Source organism: Stegastes partitus, unplaced genomic scaffold (assembly GCF_000690725.1).
Source record: "Stegastes partitus isolate 25-593 unplaced genomic scaffold, Stegastes_partitus-1.0.2 Scaffold614, whole genome shotgun sequence".
Lineage (NCBI taxonomy): Eukaryota > Metazoa > Chordata > Actinopteri > Pomacentridae > Stegastes > Stegastes partitus.
Window position 1 is genome coordinate 69399 of NW_007578345.1, and position 15925 is coordinate 85323.

Sequence of the window (15925 nt, forward strand, 5' to 3'; positions counted from 1 at the left end):
TCCATCAACAACACCCTCAGAAACTGCTGCAAACTGAACGTTCTGAGTTGCGTTTTTTGACAGTCGTCCTGCATAAACGGACTTTGTCGTGTGGATTTGGGACACAGCTGATGAGGCAGACTGTCCTTCTGCACAGCACTGCTTTGACCTGAATGCTAATGTTAGCGCGCTCACAATGACCACGTTGCTAACAATTCCTAATTAAGACTAAAAAGTAAGTACAGCCGAGGCTGATGGGAATTTGTTTTGTCAGAGTTTAGCATCAATGCATTTAGAGAGCTGGAAACAATGCTGCCACTCAGCCCCAGTTTGTCCCAGCAGATCCTGTAATATTTAAATCTAAATAACCAAAAAAAGTAGGATTTTATCCCCACAATTACAAGACACACGTGTGAAACTGTTGTCAGGACACCTCCAACTACAAACAAGGTTTTGCTCTTTATGTTGTGATTGTTTAATCCATAAATAAATTTGTAAAAACATCTCCAGCAAATAGATAAAGAAGCTTTGTTTTTGTGGAATCACCGCCATGTGACGTTTAAGTTTAAGTCGGGGCTATCGGGGGAAACACTACACAACAATTTTCAGCTCGAGCACCAAGAAAACAGTTTTCATTCAAGCGATTAGGCGCCACCTTCCGCCTGGATCCACCTGGATCCACGATGATGTAAAGTCATCAACCATAGCTTTGGGAAAACGTACATTTTGACCTGATGGCACTAAAGAGATCAGAAATCCATCTGAGAGGAGCCTGGATGAGAATCTCACATCTGATAGAATACAAAAACAAAATAAAAAACTCTTCTCAGATTTTTTTAATATTCCTGATATTCTGGTCATTGTCCTGTTTCCTCTTTTAATTCACCTTTTATTTTTTTACCATGACAGAAGTGTGACTGATTCACAAAAATCCAGACATACAACAGCAGCTTGTCCACTCTTTATTACTCATGATTATCTTTTATGTTCACAATTTTTACACTAATACAATCATAATATGACCGAGGAGAGAGAAGCTGCAAAGGGACATTTCTAAACGTGTCTCCTGCGCAGACGGTGTTTGAAATGTGTGCTCGGTAAGGCCCTGGACACACACACACACACACACACACACACACACACACACACACACACACACACACACACACACACACACACACACACACACAGCCATAACATCCCTTTTGTTCTAAGGGTTGATCCGCGATGATTGCTATGACAACAGTCAGTCAGGTGTCAAGGTTTTCTTTCAGCCACATCATTTTTTCTGCAGTTTAAATACTGTGATATTGCTTTTACACCGACCTTGAATTTACTGCTATTAGGACAACTAAACAAAACGCTGACTTTCCTGTTTTTTTGTTTTTGTTTTTTTTGCAGTCTTTGTGAAAAAAGTGCATTAATCACATTCATCATTACTTTATGTTACATTTACTGCTAAAACTGTTAAGACGTCGATATACTTCACAGGATTAAAAACTATCTGGTTACACAAGGTTATTTACAGGCTCGAACAAAACGGAGATCTCTACACGACACGCTCTCAGCAGGAAGTACCCGGCTCGCAGAAACTAAAACAACACAAGAAACCAAACGAGACTGAAGCGTTTGTAGCCACACTAGCAGTCCTGTGAGACTGTAAGAGCAGAAAACAACATTTCTGAACGGGTGAATGATTGAGACAACTTATTGCTGTTAGAGACGCCACTAGAGGGCAAAAAAGAGTCAAGTTCTGCCTGAAGGTGGCATCAGAAGAAGGATTGCATCAGGCTCAGCTGCATATTTTAAAGATGTGCGTCAGACACGATGCAACGTTGTTTTAGAGGAAATCCAGTTTCATTGAAAGTCACTGGGAGAATGTGAGTGGATACATAAACCTGACTTATGTGGATGTCCTGTCACACAAATGTGGGAATAAATATGTTCATGCAAGTTGAAAATATTTGAACCTGAACAAAAAAATAAATAAATAAAAAACTACAGCAATACTGATGATGTAACACTGAACAAGTTGCCAAAATGTACAATTAAAAGGTTACTACATTCATTTATGAGTTACTCAGGTGTTGCTAGAAGATACTTTGTGACCGGCCAATCAGATCGCCCTGTGTGTAAATACTGTCCAGTCAGTGGCCTGTATGTCAAGGGAACATAAGTCAGAGGTTTGGAAGCTCTTCTCAGCTTCAGCTTGTCCTAATTTATACTGTTTTCAGGGTCAGCTGTTCCCTACCTCTGCTGTTCTCAACTTCAGCTGTTCTCAACCTCAGCTATTCTCAACCTGAGGCGTTCTAACCACCAACTGTTCTCTACCTCAGATGTTCTCAATATCAGCTGTTCCTAACCTCAGCTATTCCCAACCTCAGCTGTTCTCAACTTCAGCTGTTCCCTACCTCAAGTGTTCCCTACATCTGCTGTTCTCAACTTTATCTGTTCTCTACCTCAGCTATTCTCAACCTTAGTTGTTCACAGTCCCAGCTGTTCTCTGCCTCAGCTGTTCTCAGTATCAGGTATTCCTAATCTCATCTGTTCTCAGCTGTTCTCTACCTCAAGTGTTCTCAACCTTAGTTATTCTCAACTTTAGCTGTTCTCAGTCTCAGCTGTTCTCAACTTGTGGTGTTCTCACCATCAAGTGTTCTTTACTTCAGCTGTTCTCAGTATCAGGTATTCCTAATCTCACATGTTCTCTACCTCAGCTGTTCCCAGCCTCATAAAAATAGTACTTAACATCTTTTAAAACTGGTATGTTTAGCATGTAATGTTCAGGGTGACAAGAACCCGTTAGCGTGCTTTGTTAGCATACACCTGAAAGTACACCTGAGGTGAACTCTCATCATTTCTTGGGGGCGTCATGTCAGGAACTCGCATAAAGAAGCATTTTTGACAGTGATTTGTGGTAAACTGATAGTGTGGCTATAAACAAGTTGACCAGTAAACCTGAAGACAGGTGAGTCGACGTCACCTGACGTGAGACGCAGCCACCAGGAGCAGCTGCTGCTCAGACACGACCACGCTGAGACCACACATGACCTCCACCATCCAGCAGCAGGTTCATGTCCCACAACTAAACAAGCTACACAAACTACAAAATAGTCTTAAAATATACAGTCTCAGTAAGCGTCACACAAGATGAAAATATACACTATACACACTGATCACCTGTAAAAGATAAACCTTTGTGACTCATCATCACGCCTAAGGACCTGCAGATATACAGGAATATAAATATAGTCCATTTAAACCTCAACACCATGGCTTTAAATACTGTGATAAAAAAATAAGTAAAGGTATCCCTTTCCATATCACAGGAACGTAAATGTGCTCAGTTTGAACTTGTAGACAGTTTTGCACAACTATTCACCGTCAGCGTGTACAAAAGTGAAACATGGTCGACCTCATTTTAACAGGAAGTCAAAGACCACCATCACAAAGGAACACAACACTTCCTCAGTTACACTTCAGGAGGTTTAGTGCTCCACAAATATACAGACAACAGTGAATGTGTGCGTGTACGCTTCTGTTTGTGCATCGGTCTAAGGCTTTCAGTTTATCTGACGAGTTGATGAGATTTCATAGAATTTTGCTCTTAAAGATTTTAAATCTTTTGGTCCGTTGCTGATTTTTCTCCTTTATGTTCATCATGGTTTTGCTTCACAGTGAACATCGTTTGTGCATTTTGGTTTGTGCTCCAATATAAATGTATATATTGCTTCATAGGACATAAAGTGTTTGTCTCTTAATTTCACATGTGCAGCAATGTTCAAAATAATAGAACCACACATTTTCTTGTGCACAGTAAGCATCTCTTTTGTGCTTTTTTTTGTAGGAAGAACGCAAAAACTGCATCGAACAAGCAAACTGGACATTTGTTTCACACCCACACGGACACACTGTGCTTCCTGTACGATCTTCGTAGTTCAGCATCTCAGATTTATAAATCTGTACCAGTTTTCAAGTGTTTTGTTGTTTCCTTTTTACTCTTTGGTGAAACTGAAATGAGTGATTTCCTACAGCACGACTCGTGTGTGACGGAGGATGACGCTGTGGTTTTAAACTCCGGGTAACAAAAACTATATCATCCTATATTACATGACTCTACTGTACATCGCTGTTTTTACAGAATGAGCAAGAACAAGAAGAACTACGCACAAAATACAGCAAGGAGGTTGATTTGGGTTCTGAATAGAACATAAACGGGTGTCTTCAGAGCAGCCTTTAGCATATTTTACAATACAGAGAGTCCCGTGAAAACAAATCTACATGACGAGACGGTCTGTTCTCGGTGATGCATATCTGTGCTTCGACACATCTAGTGGAACATAACCTGGTCTGTGCACGGCTTTGACACCCGGTATTGCTACGAAGGGCAGCATTGAATAATCAAACTCACATTCATCTCAGTCCTCTGTGCCGCTGAACTGAGTGAAAGCCTGTTTTGGTTTGTCACCTGTTCAACCAGCAGGACCACATCGACTCGTCTACATTCACTCTTTCAGATCCCCAGCACTGTGCAGACAGACAGACATGTGCATCACACTGTGGGGGCAGCTGAGGATCTCTCTACTAAGGCAAAGAAAAGCAGATCACAGGACGTCATCTACAGCACATAAACCTGATCAGCTTAAATACAGAGTAGATACAAATGTACAGTGCGTCACTATGAACCTGATTCCAGCGTCTGATCAGGAGTGACTTTTGTCTTTTTTTTTCTCCTCCTCCTGTTTGTTAACAAATATCTCCAAAGGGACGACTTGTCCAGACGCTCTGGAACACGGAGACCTTCTGGACATCTTCTCAGGTGGTTCCTTGGTGTTATTTGGGGAAGCGTGTGCTCACATAAACGGGGTGGCTACATGTAGTTTTGTGGCGTTAACAGGGCAGTGGTGGGGATACGTGGTGCTGCAGTGACCCCCGGTGGAGACGTCATGGCTGAAAAAGTAAACTGTGCTACAGGGCTGGGTGTCTGAGGGGGCGTCGGGGCTGGACAGCATTCAAGAGTCAGACTCCGGCGTCACAGGCGTGTCCGGTGTGCTCGGTGTGGTCGGGCTTATGGCAGCGTTTTGGTAGCTCGTACCGTAGCAGCTGTTTGGTGACAGGGAGTTGGGGTCCGTGGGTTTGTTCCCTCCAGGGGTCAGGTAGGCTCTGCGTGCCGGCGCTGTGGGGGCCTCTCCGGGTTTTGCGCCGAGGATGAATCTGGCCTCGTCCTGCTCCTCCAGGTTGGAGATGTCTTTCATCATAGTTTTCCGGTAGGACACAGACAGCTTGTTGGAGCCGTCCGACATCAGGTTGAAGTGGCGAGCGATGAAGACAACGGGGAGGGGAAGCATGGCCACGACGATAAGGGCGAAGCACATGGCCAGAGCCCAGGGAGGGTAACTCTGGAAGCGCTCCTGAGCCTACAATGACAGACAAGGGCTGAGTGAGGATGTGCAACTGAAAAGGAGATTTCAAACCTTCACCATGCAGTAGATGGTTTTCATTCTTGCATACACAGAGACCAACACATCGTCCCATCTCCACCCTAAGACCTGGTCACTGCATAGGCTCACAGCTGTAATGTTTGAGTTCATTAGAGCTCAAAAGTTGTAAAGAGGAGGAATGGGACACACTATTGTGACAGCGAGAACAATGCATTGCTGTTAAAACTGAAAGTGAATCTGAACTCTTGTTGAATTCAGTTTGATCAGCTGCTCTGTTGATCGCTCCCCATTTGTAGCGTTACACTGTGTTTACATTTTAGCAAACTACCAAAAGTCAGGAAAGCCGTGAGCATTTCTAAACGCTACCCAGACTTCTGGCTGAAAACACAAACAACTATACAAATGGGTAAAAGTGACAGCAAGCAGCCAGATGCTGTCATTTACAGACGAACACCATTTGAGTCGTATTTTGTGCATTTTGTGGGGGCAGGACAACATTTGTACCTCACCAATGTCGCTGTGGACTACAGCGAAGTCTCTCATTAAAGTTTGAAGACTTAGAAAAAAAAAAGGGCACATAACTACATCAAAGTGTCCACACCAGAGCTCATGTGTGAGTTTAGTTTGGGACAGGACCATATCCATAAACACCAGCGTTCAATGATTGGGGATCATATTATTATCGTTACGCCTTTTCCAAAAAACCCTTGCAATAAAGAAAAGACATCAACAACGACAAAAGCAATGAAACATGTTTGCATAAATTAAAAAACTGATTTGAAATCTAATCTCATTCAAGCCAATTCAGGTCAACGATAGCAACTACATTGGTGATTCTTTTTTGTCTGTTCAAATTTTGATGGTTGGATAACGTCAGACCTCCCCCATTCTAACACTAACACATAATATATGTGGAAGTGGGACGTTGTGTATGTAATGCAGCACTTTTACATTGTGTTAGAGCTTCTTTAACTGAACCCTCAGAACCCCAAAACTGGATAGCAGGTTTGAAATGAACATTATCTTTTCTAAAAAATTGCCAAAATGCCGATCAGATGGTCCTTGGATTAATAATGTGTAATGTGGAGTTCTGTCATGACATTAATCTTATCCTAAAATTATCTAATTTACTTTTTTGCTAAAAATGACCCGTTTACAAGAACTACATTCAAGAACTTCCAAGTGAAATGGAGAAGCCATTAGTGACTCAACAACCAACAGTCACAGAACAAAAATTCAAGGACTTTCCAGCTATACTGTAGGCTGTGTGTACTGAGGGCCGCTAGGAGTCTGGAAACAAATTTAACATGTACCAACCTGAATCCAACCTCATTTTTTTCCAGTATTGGTAACACATGGGAAGACATTTTTAAGTCTGCTTGTGGTTCAGAGGGTTAAGTCACAGACAGAAAGCTGACACACAGACTGACCAGCTCTTCAACCCAGGCGTTGTATCCTGGTGGGCTGATGGCCATCTCTATGACGGTGGCTGAGATGAGCACGATGAGACAGATCGGGGAGACGTACTTCCACAGGTAGAAGTAGATGATACACGGTCGGAAACCCAGCATGTCCTCCAGGTCCTGCATGAACCTGACAGACAGGACAGCAAAAGATAAAACCCAGTAAGGCTTATAAAACACATAGTTAACACCACTCCTCTGCTCCAGCGACTCTTTCAGATCTTAAAGTCGTACCTTTTAGTGCCGTATATCCAAGCGACAGACAGATTTTCCAGGATGACCACCACCGTGAGAGGCAGACCGGCTGAATAGTCATCAAACATGGTGACGAAGTAGTTCCCAGAGCGCTGAACAAACAACAGGCCGCAGAAGAAGGCCACAATGCAGCAGCACACTGAAACGAACAGGAAGAAAAATAAAACTCATTCAGAGGAAAAGACGGCGACGAGTTCAAGATTGGAAGAAATGGAAAATAAAACGGCCACATTTTCCAGTAAGTGGTTTTGTTGCCTGTTGCTGTTTTGCATTCAGTACGCTCAGAGCAATCACACAAAGCCTAATGCAGCCCATTCCCAGATGTGCTTTAATCCTGTTAGAGTGCTGAGTAAGGGGCTTTAACTACTAATAGCGTAGAAGCCTGGCTGGGGGAGTCAGCGGGCAGGCGGCGGGGAGGCGTACCTGTAAAAAGCTCCTTCTGAACTTTGTAGGTGTCGAGGACGGGCGTGGTGATGCCAGTCATGGTGCCGATCATGCTGCCCAGGCCGAGGTTGATGAGCATGAAGAAGAACATGACGGACCAGAACGGAGACGCCGGGAAATGGGTCATGGCTTCCGTGAAGGCGATGAAGGCCAAACCGGTGCCCTGGACCGACTGCAGAGAAACGGCCAGAGGTGTGAAATACAGAACATGCTGCAGATTCGGCTGCATCAACGTGTGACAGAAGCTCACCTTGTTGAGCTCGTCCTCCAGGACACAAGGCTCCAGACCCAACTGGGCGAAGCCGTCCTCCTTCACCGTCTTGATGACTCCGTACATCTCAGCGTAGTCCGACGTGGTGAGATGGGAAAAGTTTACATGTGGAGGAATAAGATCGTGACTCAGGACGTTGGAGTTGAGGTATCCCAGGATCTTCTCTGCATTCCTACAGAACAGAAACAGAATGAGATTAAATTATTACAGACATACACAAAGATATTATATTAAACAAACTTATAGGGCTGCAAGTGGCGCAGTTGGTTAGTACTGTTGCCTCGCAGCAAGAAGGTCGCTGGTTCACGCCTTCGCCCTAAGCCGCCTGGGATGGACTCCAGCCCCCGCACGGGATGGAAGCAAACGGATGCATTTTCTCTTGTAGTTTAATCAACTGGGCTTGCTTTTGTTTCTTGAGTTTCTCTTCAAGAAACTCTTCAAGAAACTCAAGCAAGTCCAGTTTCTATGATTAAACCACGAGGATAACCATGACCTGGATGACTGAGAATCTTCACAGACATGAACTTATGCATGTTGTTACAGTTGCAATCAAATTATTTAGCCTACTGAAGATCTGAGGACTTTTTTTGTGATGCAGTTAAGTGACAATAAACAGAGAGATGCTTAAATGAGTTGCAGGATTTTCTGTCTAATTCATGCACGACTATTAATCTTCTATCAAGAAACTTATTGAAATGCCAGTAAAACATTCAATCTGCATTATTTCATTACATCCAAACGGGCCATGATTTTGGAGGGAGTTTTCCAAAACACTTCAAGTTCCAATAAATATGGTGACAGCATCAAGTTTAAAAATAACGGCACACAGCAGACCGAACTGAGTGGGGAAGAAAGACCAAAGTTTCTCCAGTGGGAATCAGACGCCTTTAAACAACAGAAAAGCCCTGCACTCCGTCACTGACCAAAAAAACCTTGAACATGCAAGAGCAGACCTGACCAGGCCTGTGAGTCTGTTTCATGAAGGGATGAGACTAGACTTGAACTATGGGGGCTCATGGATCAGCATCACCCTTCATTAAAAGGGTAAGAACTTGGGAGCTGAGTCCATCTTGTTATGGGGATGTTTTGCAGCTGCAAGAAACCATAAACTCGACTTCATGTCTGCACAGAAGAAGAAGGCGATGCCCTCTGAGTGTAATCTGTCGGTCGGTAATCAGCGGACTTTGATGCCACGGAGAGGCCCAAGTCAGCTAAAGCTTGGTTGAGGAATCATTCCTGGAACGTCCTTGAATGACCGTCTTACTCCCCAGATATTTATCTCACTGAAAATCTTTGGTGGGATTTTAATTTAAAAAAAGCAGCGACAGAAGCGACAAATTGAAAAATATCATTAAACTGGGAGCTTTTACACATGAGGAAAAGATTAAAGCTTGAAAGAAACTAATGGAAACACTTATTGGAAATCATAAAGGTCAAAGGCTGTTGTTATTGAGTATTGGCTTTGGGGGCTTTAGTGTTATCTGGAAGCTCAACATTATGTGCAAAAAAATCACTCGTGCTTACAGTTTATGGGACATGTATGTGCAATAAGATCTTATTATTACTGTTAACAGCAAATGGAGGGTGTGCCAATGTGATTGAACTACCTGAGCTATAATTCACTACAGTCTGCTGGTAGTGAGTTGGACATGAATAAATATATTTTTTTAAGTAGTGCAAATCTATTGTATACTTAACGTTAAAGTAGAAGTATGGGAAAGTCAATACAAAATCATATTTTTGCTCTTTGACTGTTTGCTTGCAGTTACATACATCTTCTTCTTCTTCTTACTTGAAGAGTCCAAAAAAAAAAGCTTTTGAGGGTTTTGGACTTACTCCACGACACACTTTTCATTCATGATGTTGGCCTTGAAGCCCAGCACGGCGAACACCACCAGCGTGGCCAAAACGGAGGTGAAGAAGTTGATGAAAGAGACGAGCACGGCGTCAAAATGACAGTTGTTGTCGATCTTATTGTAGCTGGAGAAGGCGATGACTCCTCCGAAGCCCAGACCCAGAGCGAAGAAGACCTGGGTGGCCGCCTCCCTCCACACCTGAGGCTCCAGCATCTTCTCCAACTGAGATAGGGGAAGAGGAAATCGATTGTTAGTGAGCACGCATGGCTGGTTTAAACAAATATAGGGTGAGAAAGAGAAGAAAACGACGTGTCACCTTGGGAGTAAACATGTGTGCGATGCCGTCCACCGATCCCTTCAGCATCAAACCTCTGACCAGGAAACAGAACAGCACCACGTAGGGGAACAGAGAGCTGAAGTACATCACCTGTGAAAGTGGAAACCATACAGTCAGGAGAGAGGCGCCTTTTGTATTTCTCTCTTATCCATTTCTCTCTGCAGTACCTTCCCAGAGGAGGCGATTCCTTTAATGACGGCGAGGCAGACGATGATCCAGGCCACCAGCAGAGACAGGGTCATTTTGACGTTGAGCCCGCCGCTCTCAGCGATGGTGCTGGTCGTGTTCAGGGTCTGACGGTACCAGAAATAGGTCGTAGCCGAGCTTTTGTCACACTCCGGCTCCACAACTGTGCACCACAAAAAGAGAAAGTAGAGGTTTCCTTTGGGTAATAACATGCAGTAAACCAGAAGGCATGTAGAGAACAGAGCTGGGTTACTTTTGATGTGTGTCTCACAACAGACTAGAGAATACATGCACTTAATTATCACGGAGCTGTTAGGTTGCTCATAGTGAGAAATGTATTTTAGCTGTGTCTGATTACTTAAATATTGTCCTACATTAACATTTCTGTAACACTGTGAATGAATGTGGCGTTCACACAGCGCTCCAACCTAAAGCAGAACGAACCCACGAGTCATTGTTTTGAAAAAAGAATCCAGCTTCTCCTTGAAATGTTAATTAGTGCAAAACCAGTAGACACCACGACAATGAGACGACTTTATCTTGCAATGGACCCTCCTAAAATAAAAAAAAACAGCACCAGAAATGGCAGTTTTTAACTTCTCTGTTTCTTCACAGCATAAAATACATGAAAAAGGTAAAAATAAAAATAAGATCAATCTGCAGTGTTGCACAGAGCAGCAAAAATATAGACCACATACTCAGAGGTTGTGGATAGAAATAAATGGCCAAAGATATCGCACACATTTTGTAAACTGGCTGATCTCTGCTTGCTTATTTGTTGGTTGCATATATCTGATTAACAAGCTTGTTATTGATTTTTTAGTGTGTAACTGCATTCTGATTGCTATCTACACCAATAAGCCACAACATTAAAACCACCATCTCTGGGAAACCTGATTTTGACATGTACCACCAACCTAAACATTCTTACACATCAGAAAGACTCTCCCCACCAAGCCAAAGCTTTGGCAGAACCTCCAGAACCCCCAGATCCTAATCCAATGGAGCATCCATGAGATGCTCTGGAGCAAACCTAATTCACAGAAGACCCAAAGCACAACCTCCAGGAGCCAAAGGATCTGCTGCCAGTGTCCTCGTGCCAGAGACCACAGGACACCTGCATCCAGGCCTGGACAGGTCGGAGCAGCTTTGGCAGCAAGAGGGCCACCCAACAGCGTTAGGTAGGTGGTTTTAATGCTGTGGTCGATCGGTGTAGCTAAATACATTCGGTCCTTTTTTAGCTCTGTAACATGTATACCTCCAACACTGGGTGAAATTACAGCAGGGATGCTCTGGCTGCTGCAGGGAAGAGGTTCAGGAAGGCAGAAGGAGAAATATAGTGAGACCAAGGATGTTTGCTCAGAGTCAATATCTCAATTCTCAGCTGGTTTACACCTCTCAGACATAAATGAGCTGCACAAGGTCATCTGTGCACTTAGTATGCAAAGCATGATCCTCCAATTCACAACTCTGGAGATTATTTCCTGTGCACACACACACACAGTATATTCTCTTGTTGCCTTGAAGAAGTGATATATACTGTGTGTGGCTGAAATTAGAGTCAGCAGTGCTACGATTCTCCACACACTCATGCAGGACGGTGCAGATTCATCACAAATAAACAAAGGCAGAGAAAGCAGCTCTTTACAGATGAATCTAAATCAGACACGTTCGAGATGTCCGGCTGGATTCACTGTACACTGTGCTTGCTGTGTTTAGCTTCATGGCGCTCTGTCTGTCACTCTGGACATGAATCTGTGAGACAGACAGAGTGCAACGTTTTCCATTCTGCTGCTGTCCTTCAGCATTAGCGTCCTTCAGCCTGGATCGCTGCCTCGCTGAGTCATACACATGCTGAGTGTTTCTTGGCTGCCCCGGGGGTTACGTTATTATCACCACTAATCGAATGAACTCCAGAGGGTTTTTAATCTGGATTATGTCAGCGAAGTCATGACAGAAAGTTGTAAGTGAGTGAGGACAGTTTGTCTGATCTGCTCAGGTGTTGTCGACAAACACTGAGCTCGATCAACGCAAATGTAATCCTACAGTCTGCAGCAGCACCGAGGTATAACTGTGGAAACATCCTGCTATGTTTGACCTAATCAGTGACACAAGTGGATTGTTATAAAGGTAGCATAAGTGAACATGTAAGCGCTCTTGATGTCGTTGAAGTTGAAGTGAAGTGGACTCTGGCTTATAACCCACTTAACAGCTCACTGAGAAAATACATTTCACATGTCCTTGAAGAATAAACCCAGCAGTTCCCTTTAGATTGAGTCTCTATTTAGCTTCTATCCTGCAAACAGGAGCCAACTCAATCACATAACTCTGTCAAATCTAAATAACAGTGAATACCGTCCTGTTTTCCTGTGACAAACTCCCACTTTAGTACATTCTACCTCAACTGTGGTCATTTCAATGATCGTGTTCTTTTATTAGAGCGTAATCTCTCTTTAAAATGCATTTTATGTCATTAATTTGCGTCCTTTTATCTATTCTGCTAATTCCAAGAGCTGCTAAAGCGCCTTTCTTGTTCTATAACAATGACAATAAAGATCTATTCTATTTAGTTCTATTGCTCTTTGATTTCTCTTATTACATTTTGGACAAGTTGTTCCTGCATAAAAACTGTTATTCTGGTTGATTTGCAGCCATCCAGCAGCATGGCTCTATACACGACACTGTCAGACAGTCTTCGTCCAGTTTGGTTCACACGGAAACATCTCAACAACTGCTGGTTGGAGGGAAATTCACCTTTCCCAGAATCCAGCTGACTTCAAAGATACTCTTTGCACCACCGTATAGTTTATTTTTTCTTCTAGTACCTTTTCTCTTCATTACATATTTAATTGTGTATGTGATGTCACTCACTGGCAAGCGTCCCGTTCTTTCTGATTGGGCAGTCGCTCCACGGTAGAGGATACTGGAAGGACTGGAAGAAATAGAAGATGCTCCAACCGATGATCACGTTGTAGTAGAGACCCACAAAGCCACACACCTGCAGAGATAGATAGACAGATAGACTTATGGTTCGTCTCAGCTGTGTGATGAAAACTACCCAGCATTACATTCCCAAAACTATGACGTTAAGCTTCATGCCAGCATTTCATTTCAGGATCACATCTGTACAGAGTGAGGAAAGCATGCAAATGAGGCAGCACGCTTTGTGCATGTCCCGTGTTGCTGTCAGTCTTCTGAGCAGTCTTGCCAGCAAGGACATTCAGAAGCTAAATAAGGTTGGTGGAAGCATGAATAATTAAAGTGCTCTCTTTTCAACAGTGATCATCTATGAGATATTTATAGCTACTTCTGCGCCAGCCGCACAACTCCAAAGAAAGGCTACCTTTCACTCTCCAACACGTCAATAGCTCCCAGAAACCCAGGAGAGACTGAACAACATGAAAGCACTGTGGTGACTCAAGACTTTATGCCTTCTGAGGGGATCACGTTACATAGATAGATAGATATATAGATAGATAGATAGATAGATAGATAGATAGATAGATAGATAGATAGATAGATAGATAGATAGATGTTCAGTGTATTTGCTCATGCAGAAAAGAATGCACCTTCATAAATCACAAAGAGACGTTTTTTGTTCTTAAAGCTGCACATTCAGCAGATGTGTTTCTGGTTAACTACAGGGTTTCACAGCTGTTCCCTCATTTACATCCTCCCTGATTCCTATCAGAGGACTCACACTTTTTTTTCTCCCCTCAAACTGCTGCTCCAAGGTGCCATTAAAGACTTAAACAGCCATGTTAGAGGAAGCATCATCAGGGGTGTATTTAGGGCGTACAGCCATAAAGATGATGGATGAGTCTGAGTTTCACTGATTAAAGCTAAAATGTACCGCCCTTACCATCAGACTTGACATCCCTATCCCGCCCAGACGAGGACAGACGTAGTTCCAGACCCCGATGCTCCCACGTCGGATCTTCTGACCCACCGCCAGCTCCAAGAAGAAGAGAGGGATGCCGATGATGAGGAGGAGGATGAAGTAGGGAACCAGATAGGCACCTGAAAAATCAGTGAGACGTGATGAGTTTAAGTGTTTCTTGGCAAATACGCCACTTTTCAGTTGGAAAACTAACGCAAAACCTGAGCAGGTGCAGCGAGGGTTTCAGAATTTCTTAGACAAGTGGACATCATTTACTTTTCTGACCATTTACTTAAAACATTGCATCCTTTAGTTTATAGCTAACAAATTTTCACAATCTGGTATGTTGCTAAAGACATTTAAATTGCATTTAATTGTTCTATTTAAATGTTGCATGTAGTGGAAATTAAAAGAGCCAAAAATGAGGAAACTATTTCCTGAACTGCTTTGCTAAAATTATCAGATTTAGTTGAGACCAGTGTGAAAAATGTGTTAAATCAACAGTAACAAATATAAATCACAGGCTTCCCCTTCTCCATGTATGCTGTATTTTTAAAGGACGGGTGTATTTGACTCACACTGTTTTTAGTAATTCTATGAATAACGTGTAACAGATGGAACATGGTTTCCTTCTATATTAACGAGCTGCAGCAACACTTTGCACAAGTTTAACTTGCAAAATGTGAACTCAATTGACAAGTGCTCTTTGAAATTGAGTTTAATATTGATGCAGGTCTAAATTTGTCCTCGCTGGAGCTTAATCCATAGAGAAATAATCAGGAAGCAACTGTGTTTTATGTGCAAAGGGTGAGTCATCATCCCGGATAGAAAGACTTATAGCGGCAAACATGTACTATTAATACATCGCAAGTAGGAATTACATTGAGTGGCACACACATCTCCGAGTGGGCGGAGTAATGAGGCAGAGAGACGAGAGGAGGCGAAAGGCTAAATCAAGAAAGCTGAAATAAAGAGGAAGTTAAACGTGGTGAGGAGTTTGGGGCTTTTGCCAGGATCCTCAAATCAGCTTCACGCGAATTCACTCCATCGCACATTATTTCAGCCGGAGCCGGCTTATGGACGTGATATATGACTGAGTCCCAGACATAAAGCTGTGACAAAGAAGAATGATAGTGGATGTTAAAAGAGGGAAGAGAAAGGGGGAAAGAGGAAACGAGAGAGGAGCCCACACAGCGATAACTCCCAAACACCGCAGACCTTTAATGTGTCGGTAATTGGCTGCCAGATAGCAAATTACACAGTGAAAAATGGCCGCTCGCCAGGTCACATCACCTGACTAGTCTGGAAGTGGGACCACTGTTAGTAAATCCTGCCAATGGGCAATAAATCGTATGTATACGTGCAGTAAATCATTCACACACCGTAAAGCTAAATACACTTAAACCAGTGGAAGCAACAGCACATCCGTCAGTCCATGATAACAAACAAGGTTTTTCCTGCAGAGCGAACACGAGTTTACACGCCTCCAATTACATACATGCACCCCAGACTAAAATAAAACCTCTTCACTATACGGTTACATTCATATTTTATTGAGCTCCTTTCTGTTTACCAGAGTATCAGTTGAGCTCGGCCTGCTCTCCCGGCTGTAGTAATCAATAGTGCAGCTATATTTAGACTTGGCTGCTTTCTGCACAATACAGCTGCTCTTTCGGTGGTTCGGCGCTGAATGAAGGTGTTGTGTGGTTTCTGATGGTCGAGGTCACGCGGGTCACTAAAGGTGAACATCTGACAGACTCTCTGGCCTCCACTGACACACAGGAAGCTAAGATAGCAAACAATATGTGCAAATCAA

At 43.1% G+C, this 15925-nt stretch overlaps 1 protein-coding gene across 1 annotated transcript in view; it reads right to left on the minus strand.

Annotated features, from left to right (window-relative positions):
• Nucleotides 1-4988: 4988 nt before the first annotated feature.
• Nucleotides 4989-15925, minus strand: part of LOC103362890 (sodium-dependent neutral amino acid transporter SLC6A17-like) — a 14018-nt gene continuing 3081 nt past the window's right edge. Inside the window, exons 2-11 of the mRNA XM_008289411.1 lie at nt 14092-14249; nt 13101-13227; nt 10211-10392; nt 10023-10133; nt 9687-9928; nt 7830-8022; nt 7559-7751; nt 7115-7274; nt 6848-7010; nt 4989-5393 (exon numbers count right to left, since the gene is read on the minus strand). Coding sequence (XP_008287633.1) covers nt 4989-5393; nt 6848-7010; nt 7115-7274; nt 7559-7751; nt 7830-8022; nt 9687-9928; nt 10023-10133; nt 10211-10392; nt 13101-13227; nt 14092-14249 — 1934 coding nt within the window. The remainder of the gene's footprint in view (nt 5394-6847; nt 7011-7114; nt 7275-7558; nt 7752-7829; nt 8023-9686; nt 9929-10022; nt 10134-10210; nt 10393-13100; nt 13228-14091; nt 14250-15925) is intronic.